Source organism: Lampetra fluviatilis (genome assembly GCF_964198595.1).
Source record: "Lampetra fluviatilis chromosome 48 unlocalized genomic scaffold, kcLamFluv1.1 SUPER_48_unloc_1, whole genome shotgun sequence".
NCBI lineage: Eukaryota > Metazoa > Chordata > Hyperoartia > Petromyzontiformes > Petromyzontidae > Lampetra > Lampetra fluviatilis.
The window spans coordinates 143802-161301 of NW_027620429.1; the positions used below are offsets into that span (position 1 = coordinate 143802).

A 17500-nucleotide genomic window follows, 5' to 3' on the forward strand; every position below is an offset into this window, starting at 1 on the left:
AGTGACTATGTGAGTAGGTGAGTAGGTGGGTAGGTGAGTAGGTGAGTAGGTGGGTAGGTGAGTAGGTGAGTAGTTGGGTAGGATGAGTGACTATGTGAGTAGGTGAGTAGGTGGGTAGGTGAGTAGGTGAGTAGGTGGGTAGGTGAGTAGGTGAGTAGGTGAGTAGTTGGGTAGGTGAGTGACTATGTGAGTAGGTGAGTAGGTGGGTAGGTGGGTAGGTGAGTAGGTGAGTAGGTGAGTAGGTGAGTAGGTGAGTAGGTGGGTAGATGAGTAGGTGAGTAGGTGAGTAGGTGGGTAGGTGAGTAGGTGAGTAGGTGAGTAGGTGGGTAGGTGAGTAGGTGGGTAGATGAGTAGGTGAGTAGGTGAGTGGTTGGGTAGGTGACTATGTGAGTAGGTGAAGGTGGGTAGGTGAGTAGGTGAGTGACTATGTGAGTAGGTGGGTAGGTGAGTAGGTGAGTAGGTGAGTAGTTGGGTAGATGAGTAGGTGAGTAGGTGAGTGGTTGGGTAGGTGACTATGTGAGTAGGTGAGTAGGTGAGTAGTTGGGTAGGTGAGTGACTATGTGAGTAGGTGGGTAGGTGAGTAGGTGAGTACCTGCACAGCGGAGGCCGTCGTCGCTGAGTGAGTACCCAGGGAGGCAGCTGCACTTGAAGGACCCGAGGTCGTTCTCACAGCGGTGGTCACAGAGGTGAGAATCCACGCACTCATCCACATCTACAACCACCACAACCACAACAACCACAACAACAACCACAACAACCACAACAACCACAACAACAACAATCACAGAGGTGAGAATCCACGCACTCATCCACATCTACAACCACCACAACCACAACAACCACAACAACAACCACAACAACCACAACAACCACAACAACAACAATCACAGAGGTGAGAATCCACGCACTCATCCACATCTACAACCACCACAACCACAACAACCACAACAACAACCACAACAACCACAACAACAACAATCACAGAGGTGAGAATCCACGCACTCATCCACATCTACAACCACCACAACCACAACAACCACAACAACAACCACAACAACCACAACAACAACAATCACAGAGGTGAGAATCCACGCACTCATCCACATCTACAACCACCACAACCACAACAACAACAACAACAACAACCACAACAACAACAATCACAGAGGTGAGAATCCACGCACTCATCCACATCTACAACCACCACAACCACAACAACAACAACAACAACAACCACAACAACAACAATCACAGAGGTGAGAATCCACGCACTCATCCACATCTACAACCACCACAACCACAACAACCACAACAAGCACAACAACAACAACAATCACAGAGGTGAAAATCCACGCACTCATCCAAATCTACAACCGGCACCACAACAATCACAATCACCCCAACCACAATCACAACAACCATAACCACAATCACCCCAAACACACTCACAATCACCACAATCACCCCAAACACACTCACAATCACCACAACCACAATCACCACAACCACAATCACCACAATCACCACACTCACAATCACCACAACCACCAACTCTGAGGTGAGCACCCAGGACTCGTCCACATCTGTGGTGGTTGTGGTGGTTGTGGTGGTTGTGGTGGTTGTGGTGGTTAATGGCGGTCATTGTGGTCTGAAAGATCTTTCCCATCAGTTACCTCCTCCGGCAGGCAAGGCTGCGTTGGCTGGGTCATGTAGCCCGCATGCCCAGCCACCGCATGCCCAGCCACCGCATGCCCAGCCACCGCATGCCCAGCCACCGCATGCCCAGCCACCGCATGCCCAGCCACCGCATGCCCAGCCACCGCATGCCCAGCCACCGCATGCCCAGCCACCGCATGCCCAGCCACCGCATGCCCAGCCACCGCATGCCCAGCCACCGCATGCCCAGCCACCGCATGCCCAGCCACCGCATGCCCAGCCACCGCATGCCCAGCCACCGCATGCCCAGCCACCGCATGCCCAGCCACCGCATGCCCAGCCACCGCATGCCCAGCCACCGCATGCCCAGCCACCGCATGCCCAGCCACCGCATGCCCAGCCACCGCATGCCCAGCCACCGCATGCCCAGCCACCGCATGCCCAGCCACCGCATGCCCAGCCACCGCATGCCCAGCCACCGCATGCCCAGCCACCGCATGCCCAGCCACCGCATGCCCAGCCACCGCATGCCCAGCCACCGCATGCCCAGCCACCGCATGCCCAGCCACCGCATGCCCAGCCACCGCATGCCCAGCCACCGCATGCCCAGCCACCGCATGCCCAGCCACCGCATGCCCAGCCACCGCATGCCCAGCCACCGCATGCCCAGCCACCGCATGCCCAGCCACCGCATGCCCAGCCACCGCATGCCCAGCCACCGCATGCCCAGCCACCGCATGCCCAAGCAGCTTCTGTTTGGCCACATAGAGGGGGCTAAACGGGCACGACATGGCCTGCAGAAGAGATGGACTGATGCGATACTGGGAGGATGAGGAGCTGAGTGGTCTTGCCAGCGACCGGCCTCTGTGGAGGAGGCTCGTGAAGGACGCTGCTGCTGGTCAGTTGGAGGCAGTCGTCCTCCAGCAACAACGGAGGGCGGAGGAGCGACGCTCACAACAACGAGCGGAGCGCCGGGCGGCTAAAATACAACAAGTTGGTACCGCTGGTGGTGCATCTACCATTCATCTCAGTCAGCCGACCCATGGCACCTGCTGGCTCTGTCCCCGAAACCTCCTCCTCTCAGTGAGGCTTAGACACTTCACGTGGCAGCCTCAAAGTGCACTTGGCCTGGCAAGGCGCCGTGGTGACTTCACCGTCACTTGGTGGCGAATGGCGGTTGTATTGGTAGTAGTCGCGGTGATGGAGGTTGTGCTGGTTATTGTGGTTATGGTTGTGGTGGTGGTTGTGCTGGTTATTGTTGTGGTGATTGTGATTATGGTTGTGGTAGTTGTTGTTGTGGTTGGCTCACCCACACATGCTCGGCCGTTGTGGTGGAGACTGAACCCAGGATCACAGAGACAGCGGAAACCACCGATAGAGTTGACGCAGTGGTGGGGACACGGGGACGCAGGGACACACTCATCCACGTCTAGAGAGACAGGGACACACTGGTACGTGAGTGGGTAGGTGAGTGAGTGGGTGATTCGGTAGGTGAGTGAGTAGGTGAGTGGGTGAGTGACTGGGTAGGTGAGTGGGTGGTGAGTAGGTGAATGCGTGGGTGAGTGGGTAGGTGAGTGAGTCGGTAGGTGAGTGTATAGGTGAGTGGGTAGGTGAGTGTATAGGTGAGTGGGTGGGTGAGAAGGTGAATGGGTGGGTGAGTGGGTAGGTACGTGTATAGGTGAGTGGGTAGGTGAGTGTATAGGTGAGTGGGTGGGTGAGAAGGCGAATGGGTGGGTGAGTGGGTAGGTACGTGTATAGGTGAGTGGGTAGGTGAGTGTATAGGCGAGTGGGTGGGTGAGAAGGCGAATGGGTGGGTGAGTGGGTAGGTAAGTGTATAGGTGAGTGGGTAGGTGAGTGTATAGGTGAGTGGGTAGGTGAGTGTATAGGTGAGTGGGTGGGTGAGTGTATAGGTAGGTGGGTAGGTGAGTGGGTGGGTGAGTGGTGAGTGGGTAAGTGAGTGGTGAGTGAGTGGTGAGCGGGTAGGTGAGTGGTGAGTGAGTGGTGAGTGGGTAGGTGAGTGGTGAGCGGGTAGGTGAGTGGGTAAGTGAGTGGTGAGTGAGTGGGTAGGTGAGTGAGTGGTGAGTGGGTAGGTGAGTGGTGAGTGAGTGGTGAGCGGGTAGGTGAGTGTATAGGTGAGTGGGTGAGTGTATAGGTGAGTGTATAGGTGAGTGTATAGGTGAGTGTATAGGTGAGTGTATAGGTGAGTGTATAGGTGAGTGTGTAGGTGAGTGTATAGGTGAGTGTATAGGTGAGTGTGTAGGTGAGTGTGTAGGTGAGTGTGTAAGTGAGTGGGTAGGTACGTGTATAGGTGAGTGGGTAGGTGAGTGTATAGGTGAGTGTGAAGGTGAGTGTGTAGGTGAGTGTGTAGGTGAGCGGGTAGGTGAGTGGTACTCACCTTCACACGTCATTGTTCCTGGTGAGAGCTGGAACCCACGGTCGCACTCACAGCACTCACCAGGGTCTACAACCACAACAACCACAACAACCACCACCACTACCACAACAACCACTACAACCACTACTAACATCACATTAAAAACCAACAGAACAATCACAACAACCACCACAACAACAACCACCACAAGTGGATGTTGTTGTGGTGGTGGTTATTGTTGCGGTTGTTGTTGTTGTGGTAATGGTGGTTGTTGTTGTAGTGATGGTGGTTGTGGTTGCTGTTGTGATAGTGGTGGTTGTCGTAGTGGTGGTTGTCGTAGTGGTGGTTGTTGTTGTGGTATTGATGATGGTTGTGGTTGTTGTTGTTGTAATGATGGTTGTTCTAATGGTGGTTGTTACAGTAGTTGTTGTGGTAGAGGTTGTTGTTGTGGTAGTGGTTGTTGTTGTGGTTGTTCTTGTGGTTGGTTAGTGAATCCTCTTCATCCGCTATGGGACGTGAGGCCACACTGAATTCCCTCCACTCCTTCCCATCCTTGGCAACTTGTTGAGCCTCGCCCCGAGAGAAGTCGACCAGCTCCACCACCAGCTCCACCACCAGCTCCACCACCAGCTCCTCCACCAACTCCTCCACCAGCTCCACCACCAGCTCCTCCACCAAGTCCACCACCAGCTCCACCACCAAGTCCTCGCTCCACGTGGCGTCGGCTCTCACAGGTTTCATTTTGCCTGGTGGTGTCCATCTGAGGGCCATCTTTGGTACGGTATGCGGCCCTGTTTCATTCTGAGTACGTGTCCGAGTTGCCCGTCTCTCGATGTCTCGTCTGTACAAGAAGGCGGCCCGGTAATGATGTTGTTCTGGGTCAGGGAGGTTGTGCACCGATTGGTAATGCTGTACAAGAAGACCCGGTAATGATGTTGTTCTGAGTGGTTGTGTACCGATTGGTATTGTTTGGCCAGAAGATGCAGCAGCAGATTCTCCTGAGGCGTCTGTTGCGTCGGGACTCCATCCTCTACGTGTCCGTCTGGACGACGCGCCGACCCTCTGAGCCACACTACAGCACCGACTTAACGTTGCTGTTCTACAGCTGCGTCTCGGTCTTGAAACTGTGATGTTTAGACCTCCAAATAGGACGGCGTTGGGCAAATGCACCCTGAGTTTTACCCAGCCTCGCCTTGATGTCTTTGGAGACCCAGATGCTGATGAGACCCCCCACGTACTATTTGAAATCATCCACCATAGGTGCAGGGGGATGTGGTGGTATTTGATTTATATCACTTGGGTTTTGGATGTTTGATGTTGGGGTCTGTCTGTTTGGCAAATCTAACCAATCTATCAGCTCTCTCCTGCAGGTGCGATTGGTTGAGAGGGCTGTGAGGTCATCAGTGAAGTCTTGATCTTCCAGCCGGGAGAGAACGGGGTGCATTGGATGCCTCCTGGGTTTGTGTTATGTGGTTTTGGTCATGATCCAGTCGATGGTGATAAGGAAGAAGATGGGCGAAATGATGCACCCCCTGGTCTGCACAGAACACCGCCCAGACAGTGTATTTGCCATAATGACACCACATTCCAAGTGGTCGCACAATTTGTTGATGATGTGATGATCTTTGGTGGTATTCCACACTGCCCCAGGATCTTCCAGAGAGTGTCGCGACATCCACTATCAAAAGTCTTCTTGAAACCTGTGAAGTTGATCAATGGGGGGGGCTGTTGAATTCTCGACACTGTTCAATTAAGTTAAAGGGGGTAAATATGAGGTCCATGCATTCTCTTGCTGTTCTCAATCCTCTGGTTCTTGCCTTGGCTTGGTGTCGGTAGCCGACTCCATCCCTTTGAGGAGGATTCTGAAGAAGACTTCGCTTGGGATAGAGAGTCGGGTGATCCCTGGCCCAGTGTCACAGCGCGAGATGTCACCTTGCTGCCGATCTTGACAATGAGGCCCTCAAGGAAGGCGTCTTTGACCCACAGGTCAGTGAGAACTTCAGTAGCAGTGGCGATGTCTGCCTTCAACATCTCAGCGTAGATGGAGTCGATGGCAGATGCCTTCCCATTCTTCAGTGCTTGTATGGCGGCTCTGACCTCAGCCATGTCGGCTGAGTTGACGCTCATGTTGAGGGCATTGTTGTTGTGGGGTTAGCCGGTTGTTCTGGGTCAGGGAGGTTGTGTACCTCTTGGTAATGCTGGACCCATCTAGCTGTTTGTTCACGCTCAGCGGTGATACTATTTCCATGTCGGTCCTTGACAGGGGCTAACTGGTTGGTGTTTTTCCCGCACGGATGTTTAGTGCTCTTGTGCACAGCACCCATCTAGCCCAGAGCTGTGGCTCTCTCCGCTTTGTTTGCCATATCCTCAGCAAAAGCCATTTTCGTCTCACCTGGAACTCCTCGTTACCGCCTTGCTGTTGCTCCTGTGGGCCAAGCGGAGCTGTTCATGGAGCCTCTGTGACTTGGGGTTTAGTAGCGGAGCTTTCACTTGCTTTCTTTCCTCTACTCTTTGCCATGCGTTTGATGTTTTCCATTCTTTGTTCCCTTTGTGTTTGAAACCCGCGGTATTTTTTTGCCAGTTTCAAGTTTCATGTTTTTAATTGTATCCCACGTGTTGCTTATATCCATGTCCTCTTCATGCTCAGAGTTAGCGCTCAATGCATTGAAGCGGTTGTCCAGTACCGCAACAATCTCCCTGTCTTTCTTTGGACATTTCAGTTTGGCAAAGTCCAGCTGTGTCCAGTGTTCGCCTTGGGGGATCGCCCTCTTGGGCTTGACGGTAGCAGCAATGAGGCAGCAGCGATCGCTGTAGGCGTCTGCACCACGGCAAGCTCTCACATCCTGTCGGGACCTGCCCCATTTACCATTGATGATCTGGTGCATAGTCTTACCATCAAGTGACATCCAGGCGAGCTTGTGTATGGTCTCGTGTGAGAAGGCGGTACCACCAATGATACAGTTGCTGCTCATGCAGAAGTCTAACAGGCGTCCACCATTGTTATTGATTTCCCCACAGACGTGGGCCCCCATTTCTCTCTCCGCGTTGTTTATTGTCAGATGCCACTTTGGCGTTCACGTCACCGATAATGAGGAGCGCTCCCTGTCCTGAGGCAATTGTCTTACATTCTGCGTCATTTGTTGGCGAGTAGCACTGCAGCATTTAAACTTTGCAGTACTTTGAGTTGAGGCCTAGTCTGATAAGCCTTTCGCTCACTGGTTCCCATTCCAGCAACGTCCTTGCTTTCTCCTTAGCCAGTATGATGGCTGCACCGTGCGTGTGTGGACGTTTAGAGGATCACTGACTGATCCATCACCTGCCACTTGGCATCCAGACCGAGGCCAGCGGCACTCGCTAATTCCCAGAATGTCTGTCATGGATCTCTCCGTGTCACCGAGGACTTGCTCCATCCTTGATGTCTCGTACAGAGTGTGGACACACCACGTACCAAGTCTTTTCCTGGCTTTAGCACCCCAGTAGGCTCTCCTTCACACTCACAGCTTCCATCAGGAGCGGTCAAACTGCCCTGGAGGTCGACTTGAGTCTGCCGTGAGCCGAGTGAGATCTCTCCTTCTCATTTTGGTTTCCGTCACAAACATGATTTTCCGGGGTGGCGTTGTTAGCACTACGCCCTAACCTGGAGGGCCGGTAACCTGCCGTTCGTCAGGTCCCATCAGCAGCAGCAGCAGCAGCATCATTAGTAGCATCATCAGCAGCAGCAGCAGCATCAGCAGCATCAGCAGCAGCATCAGCAGCAGCAGCAGCAGCAGCAGCATCAGCAGCAGCATCAGCAGCAACAGCATCAGCAGCAGCAGCAGCATCAGCAGCAGCATCAGCAGCAGCAGCAGCATCAGCAGCAGCATCAGCAGCAGCAGCAGCATCAGCAGCAGCATCAGCAGCAGCAGCAGCATCAGCAGCAGCATCAGCAGCAACAGCATCAGCAGCAGCAGCAGCATCAGCAGCAGCATCAGCAGCAGCAGCAGCATCAGCAGCAGCATCAGCAGCAGCAGCAGCAGTATCAGCAGCAGCATCAGCAGCAGCAGCAGCAGCAGCCCGGCAAGGTTCAAGCTGCCGGGAGCCAGAAATCCTCAGCGGCATCGATCTCCGGGTCTTGGAAGCACACCAGGCTCACCGCCACAACGAAGTCACGGCAAGAGAGTCAGCGTGGTGACGGTCGCGGTGGTTGTGGTTGTTGTTGTGGTTGTTGTGGTTGTTGTGGTTGTTGTTGTTGTGGTTGTTGTTGTGGTTGTGGTTGTTGTTGTTGTTGTTGTGGTTGTTGTTGTGGTTGTGGTTGTTGTTGTGGTTGTGGTTGTTGTTATTGTTGTTGTGGTTGTTGTGGTTGTTGTTGTCTCACCCTGGCAGCGAACTCCGTCGCTCGTCTCCACCATCGCGAACCCCGGCGGACAAACTCGGGACACGGGGAGACACGCGTCGCCGTGGCAACGCCACTCACAGCCGTAGGGACCACACGGAGACACGGGGGGGGGGCCTCCTCCTGGGGGGGACACGGGGAACAAAGTGAGGTCACCCTGGAACAAAGTGAGGTCACCCTGGAACAAAGTGAGGTCACCCTGGAACAAAGGGAGGTCACCCTGGAACAAAGTGAGGTCACCCTGGAACAAAGTGAGGTCACCCTGGAACAAAGTGAGGTCACCCTGGAACAAAGTGAGGTCACCCTGGAACAAAGGGAGGTCACCCTGGAACAAAGTGAGGTCACCCTGGAACAAAGTGAGGTCACCCTGGAACAAAGGGAGGTCACCCTGGAACAAAGTGAGGTCACCCTGGAACAAAGTGAGGTCACACTGGAACAAAGTGAGGTCACTGGAACAAAGTGAGGTCACTGGAACAAAGTGAGGTCACCCTGGAACAAAGTGAGGTCACCGTGGAACAAAGTGAGGTCACCCTGGAACAAAGGGAGGTCACCCTGGAACAAAGTGAGGTCACTGGAACAAAGTGAGGTCACCGTGGAACAAAGTGAGGTCACCCTGGAACAAAGTGAGGTCACTGGAACAAAGTGAGGTCACCGTGGAACAAAGTGAGGTCACCCTGGAACAAAGTGAGGTCACCCTGGAACAAAGTGAGGTCACTGGAACAAAGTGAGGTCACCCTGGAACAAAGTGAGGTCACCCTGGAACAAAGTGAGGTCACCCTGGAACAAATTGAGGTCACTGGAACAAAGGGGGGTCACCCTGGAACAAAGTGAGGTCACCCTGGAACAAAGTGAGGTCACCCTGGAACAAAGTGAGGTCACCCTGGAACAAAGTGAGGTCACCCTGGAACAAAGTGAGGTCACCCTGGAACAAAGTGAGGTCACCCTGGAACAAAGTGAGGTCACCCTGGGGGGGGACGGGGCAAGACGCGGGGAGACGCGGGCTCACGGAAACCCCAGGGCGGGTGCGGTCGTGGTGGTTGTGGGTATGGCGAAAGTTGTTGCGGTGGCTGTTGTGGTGGTTGCGGTAGTGGTTGTGGTGGTTGTGATAGTGGTTGTGGTGGCTGTTGTGGTGGTTACGGTAGTGGTTGTGAATGTTATGGTGGTTGCAGTAGTGGTTGTGGTTGTTGTGATAGTGGTTGTGGTGGTTGTGTTGGTGGTTGTGGTTGTTGTTGTAATGGTTGTGGTTGTTGTAATAGTGGTTGTGGTGGTTGTGTTGGTGGTTGTGGTTGTTGTTGTAATGGTTGTGGTTGTTGTGATAGTGGTTGTGGTTGTGTTGGTGGTTGTTGTGGTAGTTGTGGTTGTTGTGATAGTGGTGGTTGTGATAGTGGTTGTGATAGTGGTTGTGATAGCGGTGGTGGTGGTTGTGTTGGTGGTCGTGATAGTGGTTGTGATAGTGGTTGTGATAGTGGTTGTGTTGGTGGTTGTGGTGGTGGTTGTGATAGTGGTTGTGATAGTGGTTGCGATAGTGGTTGTGGTGGTTGTGTTGGTGGTTGTGGTTGTGGTTGTTGTGGTTGTGTTGGTGGCTACCGGGCGAGGTGGCGATGCAGCTGCGGCCGTTCCCCGCGAGGCGGTACCCGTCGTGGCAGCGGCAGCGGTAGCCCCCCAGCACGTTGACGCAGCGCTGGGGGCACACGGGGGGCGCCGCGGGGGGCCCCCCACCCCTCACACACTCGTCCACGTCTACAGCCAGCAGGGGGGGGGGGGGCAGGTAGTTTTTAGGCCGAGTCGATCTAGAGGAGGAACGACCCCAGGGACCGAGAACCGGTCGTGGTGTTCTCACAAACACACTCACCCACACACTCACGCACAGTCACCCACACACTCACCCACACACTCACCCACAGTCACCCACGCACAGTCACACTCACCCACAGCCACCCACGCACTCACCCACACACTCACCCACACTCACCCACACACTCACCCACACTCACCCACATTCACCCACACATTCACCCACAGTCACCCACGCACTCACCCACGCACTCACCCACACACTCACCCACACACTCACCCACGCACTCACCCACACACTCACCCACACACTCATCCACACACTCACCCACGCACTCACCCACACACTCACCCACACACTCACCCACACTCACCCACACACTCATGCACTCACCCACACACTCACCCACACTCACCCACACATTCACCCACACACTCACCCACACACTCACACAGTCACCCACACACTCACCCACACACTCACCCACGCACTCACCCACACACTCACCCACACACAGTCACACTCACCCACGCACTCATCCACAGTCACCCACGCACTCACCCACACTCACCCACACACTCATGCACTCACCCACACACTCACCCACACTCACCCACACACTCACCCACACACCCACACACTCACCCCCACACACTCACCCACACTCACCCACACACTCACACACTTACACACCCACCCACACACTCAACCACACACTCACCTACATTCACCCACAAACTCACCCACACACTCACCCACACATTCACCCACACACTCACCCACACTCACCTCCACACTCATGCACTCACCCACACGCTCACCCACACTCACCCACACATTCACCCACACACTCACCCCCACACACTCACCCACACTCACCCACACACTCACCCACACACTCATCTACACTCACCCACACACACTTACACACCCACCCACACACTCAACCACACACTCACCTACACTCACCCACACACTCACCCACACACTCACCCACACGCACCCACACATTCACCCACACACTCACCCACTTACTCACCCACAGTCACCCACACGCTCACCCACACTCACCCACAGTCACCCACGCACTCACCCACAGTCACCCACGCACTCACCCAAACACACACCCACACACTCACACATTCACCCACACACTTACCCACACACTCACCCACACACTCACAGTCACCCACACACTCACCCACGCACTCACACACTCACTTAATCACTCACCCACACTCACCCACACATTCACCCACACACAGTCACCCAAACACTCACCCACACACTCACACAGTCACCCACACACTCACCCACACACTCACCCACACACTCACACAGTCACCCACACACTCACACAGTCACCCACACACTCAGCCACACACTCACCCACACACTCACCCACACACTCACATACTCACCCACACACTTACCCAAACACACACCCACACACTCACACAGTCACCCACACACTCACACAGTCACCCACACACTCAGCCACACACTCACCCACACACTCACCCACACACTCACATACTCACCCACACACTCACACAGTCACCCACACACTCACACAGTCACCCACACACTCACCCATACACTCACATATTCACCCACACACTTACACAGTCACCCACACACTCACACAGTCACCCACACACTCACACAGTCACCCACACACTCACCCACACACTCACCCACACACTCACCCACACACTCATACAGTCACCCACACACTCACACACACTCACCACACACTCACCCACACACTCACCCACACACACTCACCACTCACCCACACATTCACCATGACAACTACTGCCGTCTCCAGAGAGGCTGTAACCATGGCAACAGCTGCACACTCACCCTGACAACTGCTGCCGTCTCCAGAGAGACTGTAACCATGGCAACAGCTGCACACTCACCCTGACAGCTGCTGCCGTCTCCAGAGAGACTGTAACCATGGCAACAGCTGCACACTCACCCTGACAGCTGCTGCCGTCTCCAGAGAGACTGTAACCATGGCAACAGCTGCACACTCACCCTGACAGCTGCTGCCGTCTCCAGATAGACTGCAACCATGGTAACAGCTGCACACTCACCCTGACAACTGCTGCCGTCTCCAGAGAGACTGTAACCATGGTAACAGCTGCACACTCACCCTGACAACTGCTGCCGTCTCCAGAGAGACTGTAACCATGGTAACAGCTGCACACTCACCCTGACAACTGCTGCCGTCTCCAGAGAGACTGTAACCATGGTAACAGCTGCACACTCACCCTGACAACTGCTGCCGTCTCCAGAGAGACTGTAACCATGGTAACAGCTGCACACTCACCCTGACAACTGCTGCCGTCTCCAGAGAGACTGTAACCATGGTAACAGCTGCACACTCACCCTGACAACTGCTGCCGTCTCCAGAGAGACTGTAACCATGGCAACAGCTGCACACTCACCCTGACAGCTGCTGCCGTCTCCAGATAGACTGTAACCATGGTAACAGCTGCACACTCACCCTGACAACTGCTGCCGTCTCCAGAGAGACTGTAACCATGGTAACAGCTGCACACTCACCCTGACAACTGCTGCCGTCTCCAGAGAGACTGTAACCATGGTAACAGCTGCACACCGGAGCTCCGTTCACGAGGCCGCAGCTCTGCTCACAGCGGTGGGAGAGGCACGAAGCCACGTGACCTGGGGGGGAGGGGGGGCACGGGGGGGGGGAGGGGGGGCACGGGGGTCAAAGGGTGGGGGTCACGGGGGTGGGGCACGGGGGTGGGAAGGTCACGGGGGTGGGGGGGCACGGGGGTCAATGGGTGGGGGGCGACACTCCCATTGGTCGATCTCTGAGTCTGTGGCTCTCCATGCGCTAGTCTCTGTGTGTGAGTCTCTGTGACTCTCTCTGTGTGTGAGTCTCTGTGTGAGTCTCTGTGTGAGTCTCTGTGACTCTCTGTGTGAGTCTCTGTCTGAGTCTCTGTGTGAGTCTCTGTGAGTCTCTGTGTGAGTCTCTGTGAGTGTCTGTGAGTCACAGTCAGTCACAGTGAGTCTCTGTGAGTGTATGTGACTCTCTGTGTGACTCTCTGTGTGAGTCTCTGTGAGTCTCTGTGACTCTCTGTGTGAGTCTCTGTGAGTCAATGTGACTCTCTGTGTGAGTCTCTGTGAGTCTCTGTTACTCTCTGTGTGAGTCTCTGTGAGTCTCTGTGAGTCTCTGTTACTCTCTGTGTGAGTCTCTGTGAGTCTATGTGACTCTCTGTGTGAGTCTCTGTGAGTCTATGTGACTCTCTGTGTGAGTCTCTGTGAGTCTCTGTGACTCTCTGTGTGAGTCTCTGTGAGTCTCTGTTACTCTCTGTGTGAGTCTCTGTGAGTCTCTGTGACTCTCTGTGTGAGTCTCTGTGAGTCTCTGTTACTCTCTGTGTGAGTCTCTGTGAGTCTATGTGACTCTCTGTGTGAGTCTCTGTGAGTCTCTGTTACTCTCTGTGTGAGTCTATGTGACTCTCTGTGTGAGTCTCTGTGAGTCTATGTGACTCTCTGTGTGTGAGTCTCTGTGAGTGTCTGTGTGAGTCTCTGTGAGTCTCTGTGACTCTCTGTGTGAGTCTCTGTGAGTCTCTGTGTGAGTCTCTGTGAGTGTCTGTGACTCTCTGTGTGAGTCTCTGTGAGTCTCTGTGTGAGTCTCTGTGAATGTCTGTGACTCTCTGTGTGTGAGTCTCTGTGTGAGTCTCTGTGAGTCCCAGTGACTCTCTGTGTGAGTCTCTGTGAGTCCCAGTGACTCTTTGTGTGAGTCTCTGTGAGTGTCTGTGACTCTCTGTGTGAGTCTCTGTGAGAGTCTCTGTGACTCTCTGTGTGTGAGTCTCTGTGAGAGTCTCTGTGACTCTCTGTGTGTGAGTCTCTGTGAGTCTCTGTGAGTGTCTGTGACTCTTTGTGTGAGTCTCTGTGTGATACTCTGTGAGTGTCTGTGACTCTCTGTGTGAGTCTCTGTGAGTGTCTGTGAGTCACAGTCAGTCACAGTGAGTCTCTGTGTGAGTCACAATCAGTCCCAGTGACTCTCTGTGTGAGTCTCTGTGAGTCCCAGTGACTCTCTGTGTGAGTCTCTGTGAGTCCCAGTGACTCTCTGTGTGAGTCTCTGTGAGTCCCAGTGACTCTCTGTGTGAGTCTCTGTGTGAGTCTCTGTGAGTCCCAGTGACTCTCTGTGTGAGTCTCTGTGAGTGTCTGTGAGTCACAGTCAGTCACAGTGAGTCTCTGTGAGTCCCAGTGACTCTCTGTGTGAGTCTCTGTGAGTGTTTGTGAGTCACAGTCAGTCACAGTGAGTCTCTGTGAGTCCCAGTGACTCTCTGTGTGAGTCTCTGTGAGTGTCTGTGAGTCACAGTCAGTCACAGTGAGTCTCTGTGTGAGTCTCTGTGAGTGTCTGTGACTCTCTGTGTGAGTCTCTGTGAGTCCCAGTGACTCTCTGTGTGAGTCTCTGTGAGGCTCCCAGCGAGTCTCTGTCCCAGTGAGTCTCTTTAAGTCTCCGTGAGTCTCCCAGTGAGTCTCTGTGATCTCCCAATGAATCACCCAGTGAGTCTCTGTGAGTCTCTGTGAGTCGGTGTGAGTCTGTGTGAGTCTATGTGTGTCTCTGTGAGTCCCAGTGAGTCTCTGTGAGTCTGTGTGAGTCTCTGTGAGTCCCAGTGAGTCCCAGTGAGTCTGTGTGAGTCTATGTGAGTCCCAGTGAGACCCAGTGAGTTTCTGTGTGAGTCTCTGTGAGTCTCTGTGAGTCCCAGTGAGTCTCTGTGAGTCTCTGTGATGTTCTGTGAGTGTATGTGAGTCACAGTGAGTCACAGTGAGTCTGTGTGAGTCTCTGTGAGTCTGTGTGAGTCTCTGTGAGTCTGTATGAGTCTCTGTGAGTCTATGTGAGTCCCCGTGAGGCTCCGTGAGTCTCTGTGTGTCTCTGTGAGTCTCTGTGAGTCTCTGTGTGTCTCTGTTTGTCTCTGTGAGTCTGTGTGAGTCTCTGTGAGTCTGTGTGAGTCTCTGTGAGTCTCTGTTTGTCTCTGTGAGTCTGTGTGAGTCTCTGTGAGTCTCTGTTTGTCTCTGTGAGTCTGTGTGAGTCTGTGTGAGTCTCTGTGAGTGTCTGTGAGTGTCTGTGAGTCTCTGTGAGTCTCTGTGAGTCTCTGGTTGTCTCTGTGTGTCTCTGTTTGTCTCTGTGAGTCTGTGTGAGTCCCCGTGAGTCTCTGTGAGTCTCTGTGAGTGTCTGTGAGTCTGTGTGAGTCTGTGTGAGTCTGTGTGAGTCTCTGTGAGTGTCTGTGAGTCTCTGTGAGTCTCTGTGAGTGTCTGTGAGTCTCTGTGAGTCTGTGTGAGTCTGTGTGAGTCTCTGTGAGTGTCTGTGTGAGTCCCAGTGAGTCCCAGTGAGTCTCTGTGATGTTCTGTGAGTGTCTGTGAGTCACAGTGAGTCACAGTGAGTCACAGTGAGTCTGTGTGAGTCTCTGTGAGTCTGTGTGAGTCTCTGTGAGTCTGTGTGAGTCTCTGTGAGTCTGTGCGAGTCTGTATGTCTCCCAGTGAGTCTGTGTGAGTCTCTGTGAGTCTCTGTGAGTCTGTGTGAGTCTCTGTTTGTCTCTGTGAGTCTGTGTGAGTCTCTGTGAGTCTCTGTGAGTCTGTGTGAGTCTCTGTGAGTCTCTGTGAGTCTGTGTGAGTCTCTGTGAGTCTGTGTGAGTCTCTGTGAGTCTGTGTGAGTCTGTGTGAGTCTCTGTGAGTCTCTGTGAGTCTGTGTGAGTCTCTGTGAGTCTGTGTGAGTCTCTGTGAGTCTCTGTGGGTCTCTGTGGGTTTCTGTGAGTGTCTCACCCTCAGAGAGACGCGGCGATGAGAAGTTCGTGAACTCTCGCGAGATGAAGTTTGTCTGAATCGCATCGCCGGCTCCATCTGCAGCTCGGCAGACGGCACACGGACAAAGGCACAGCCCCCGCCCCACAAGGTAGCTCACGCAGCCTCGAAGGGCAAGTGCTGTTTGCGACCCGCAGCCCCCTCCACAGGGTTTGTGTTGAGACTGCAGGGCGAATCCCATGAGCTGTAAAGCTCTTTGTTTAACGGACGTCCACTACGGTGCAGGACGGCGCTGGGGCACACGAGGGGGGGGGGGGGTGGGTGGCCAGCACCACGCCCGGCCGCCTTTGTCTCCCCAGTGGTGATGTTCACACATCGCACCAGGTACTCATTCGAGGCCGAGTCGACCTAGGGGAGGCCCAGGACCTGTTTGTTGAGATAATTGTCACGCGCGTCGGTGGACCGTGAGCGGGATTCGAACTCGCCACCGCTCCCCATACACAACAACAACAACCCTCCACTCGCCACCAAGTGGCGGTCACGTCACCACGGCGCTTGTGCCAGGCTACGTGCATGCCAAGGCCAGGTGAAGTGTCGAACATGGTGGGTGGGCATGCGGGCTACATGGCCCGGCCAACGCAGCCTTGCCTGCCGGAGGAGCTCACCGATGGGACTTTGCCCAGATCTTTCGAGGATTTGTGAGCTCCTCACACAATCCAGCCTGCAGGTTAAACCCAGGATGGATCGTAGGCAGGCCAGCCTAAATGTTTCTAACCGGCGAAGATGTTCCATTAGGGGGGTCCACGTTTCGCAAGCGTAGAGAAGGGAGGGAATGACTGTGGCCGAGAAGACCTGAAGCTTCGTGCGGAGCGACAGACCAGGTAGCTTCCACACAGCGTTACGCAACCGATGAAAAGATATTGCCGCTCGACTGATTCGGAGTGAGACCTCTGCTGTCAAACCGGAGCCGGTCATAAGCACACTGCCCAGGTATGGGAAACTCTCCACTCTCTCCACAACTGCCCCATCACCGATTGGGAGTTGTGGGGTGGAGTGTCTAATGGACAAAATACCCAGGCAGATGCTTAGTTTTGGTAGGGCTGATGGTAAGGCCCCACCTCTTAGTGGCACGCTCCAGTCTCAGCAGCAGCGTCTCCAACTCCTCCTCTGGGGTGAGCAGCAATTACCAGGTCATCGGCATACATAACGTGGTTGACCAATAGGGAGCCATCCCTTCACTACACCTGGGCATCGATCAGCCTCCCATTGTATCTACTGTATACCAAATGGAAGTTCCTCCGGTACAGCCATCGAAGGCTTCACGAACTACGTGGTCAAAATAGATGTTAAATAATGTGGGAGCCAGAGGACATCCCTGTCGCACCCCAAGGTGTACAGGGAATGGCTTCCACTCCTGGCCACGTAGTTTTACCCGGGCCCGCTCACCATCATGATTAATTCCTTAATGATTGTGAGCAGAGGGTCAGGGACTCCGAAAGCACAAAGAACAACCCAG

At 54.2% G+C, this 17500-nt stretch overlaps 1 protein-coding gene across 1 annotated transcript in view; it reads right to left on the reverse strand.

Annotated features, from left to right (window-relative positions):
* LOC144953852 (thrombomodulin-like) overlaps positions 1–17295 on the reverse strand; it is an 18132-nt gene extending 837 nt beyond the window's left edge. Inside the window, exons 1-9 of the mRNA XM_078884507.1 lie at positions 17268–17295; positions 16006–16083; positions 12808–12891; positions 12300–12353; positions 9990–10142; positions 8385–8525; positions 4052–4117; positions 2966–3085; positions 593–712 (exon numbers count right to left, since the gene is read on the reverse strand). Coding sequence (XP_078740633.1) covers positions 593–712; positions 2966–3085; positions 4052–4117; positions 8385–8525; positions 9990–10142; positions 12300–12353; positions 12808–12891; positions 16006–16083; positions 17268–17295 — 844 coding nt within the window. The remainder of the gene's footprint in view (positions 1–592; positions 713–2965; positions 3086–4051; positions 4118–8384; positions 8526–9989; positions 10143–12299; positions 12354–12807; positions 12892–16005; positions 16084–17267) is intronic.
* Positions 17296–17500: the final 205 nt, after the last annotated feature.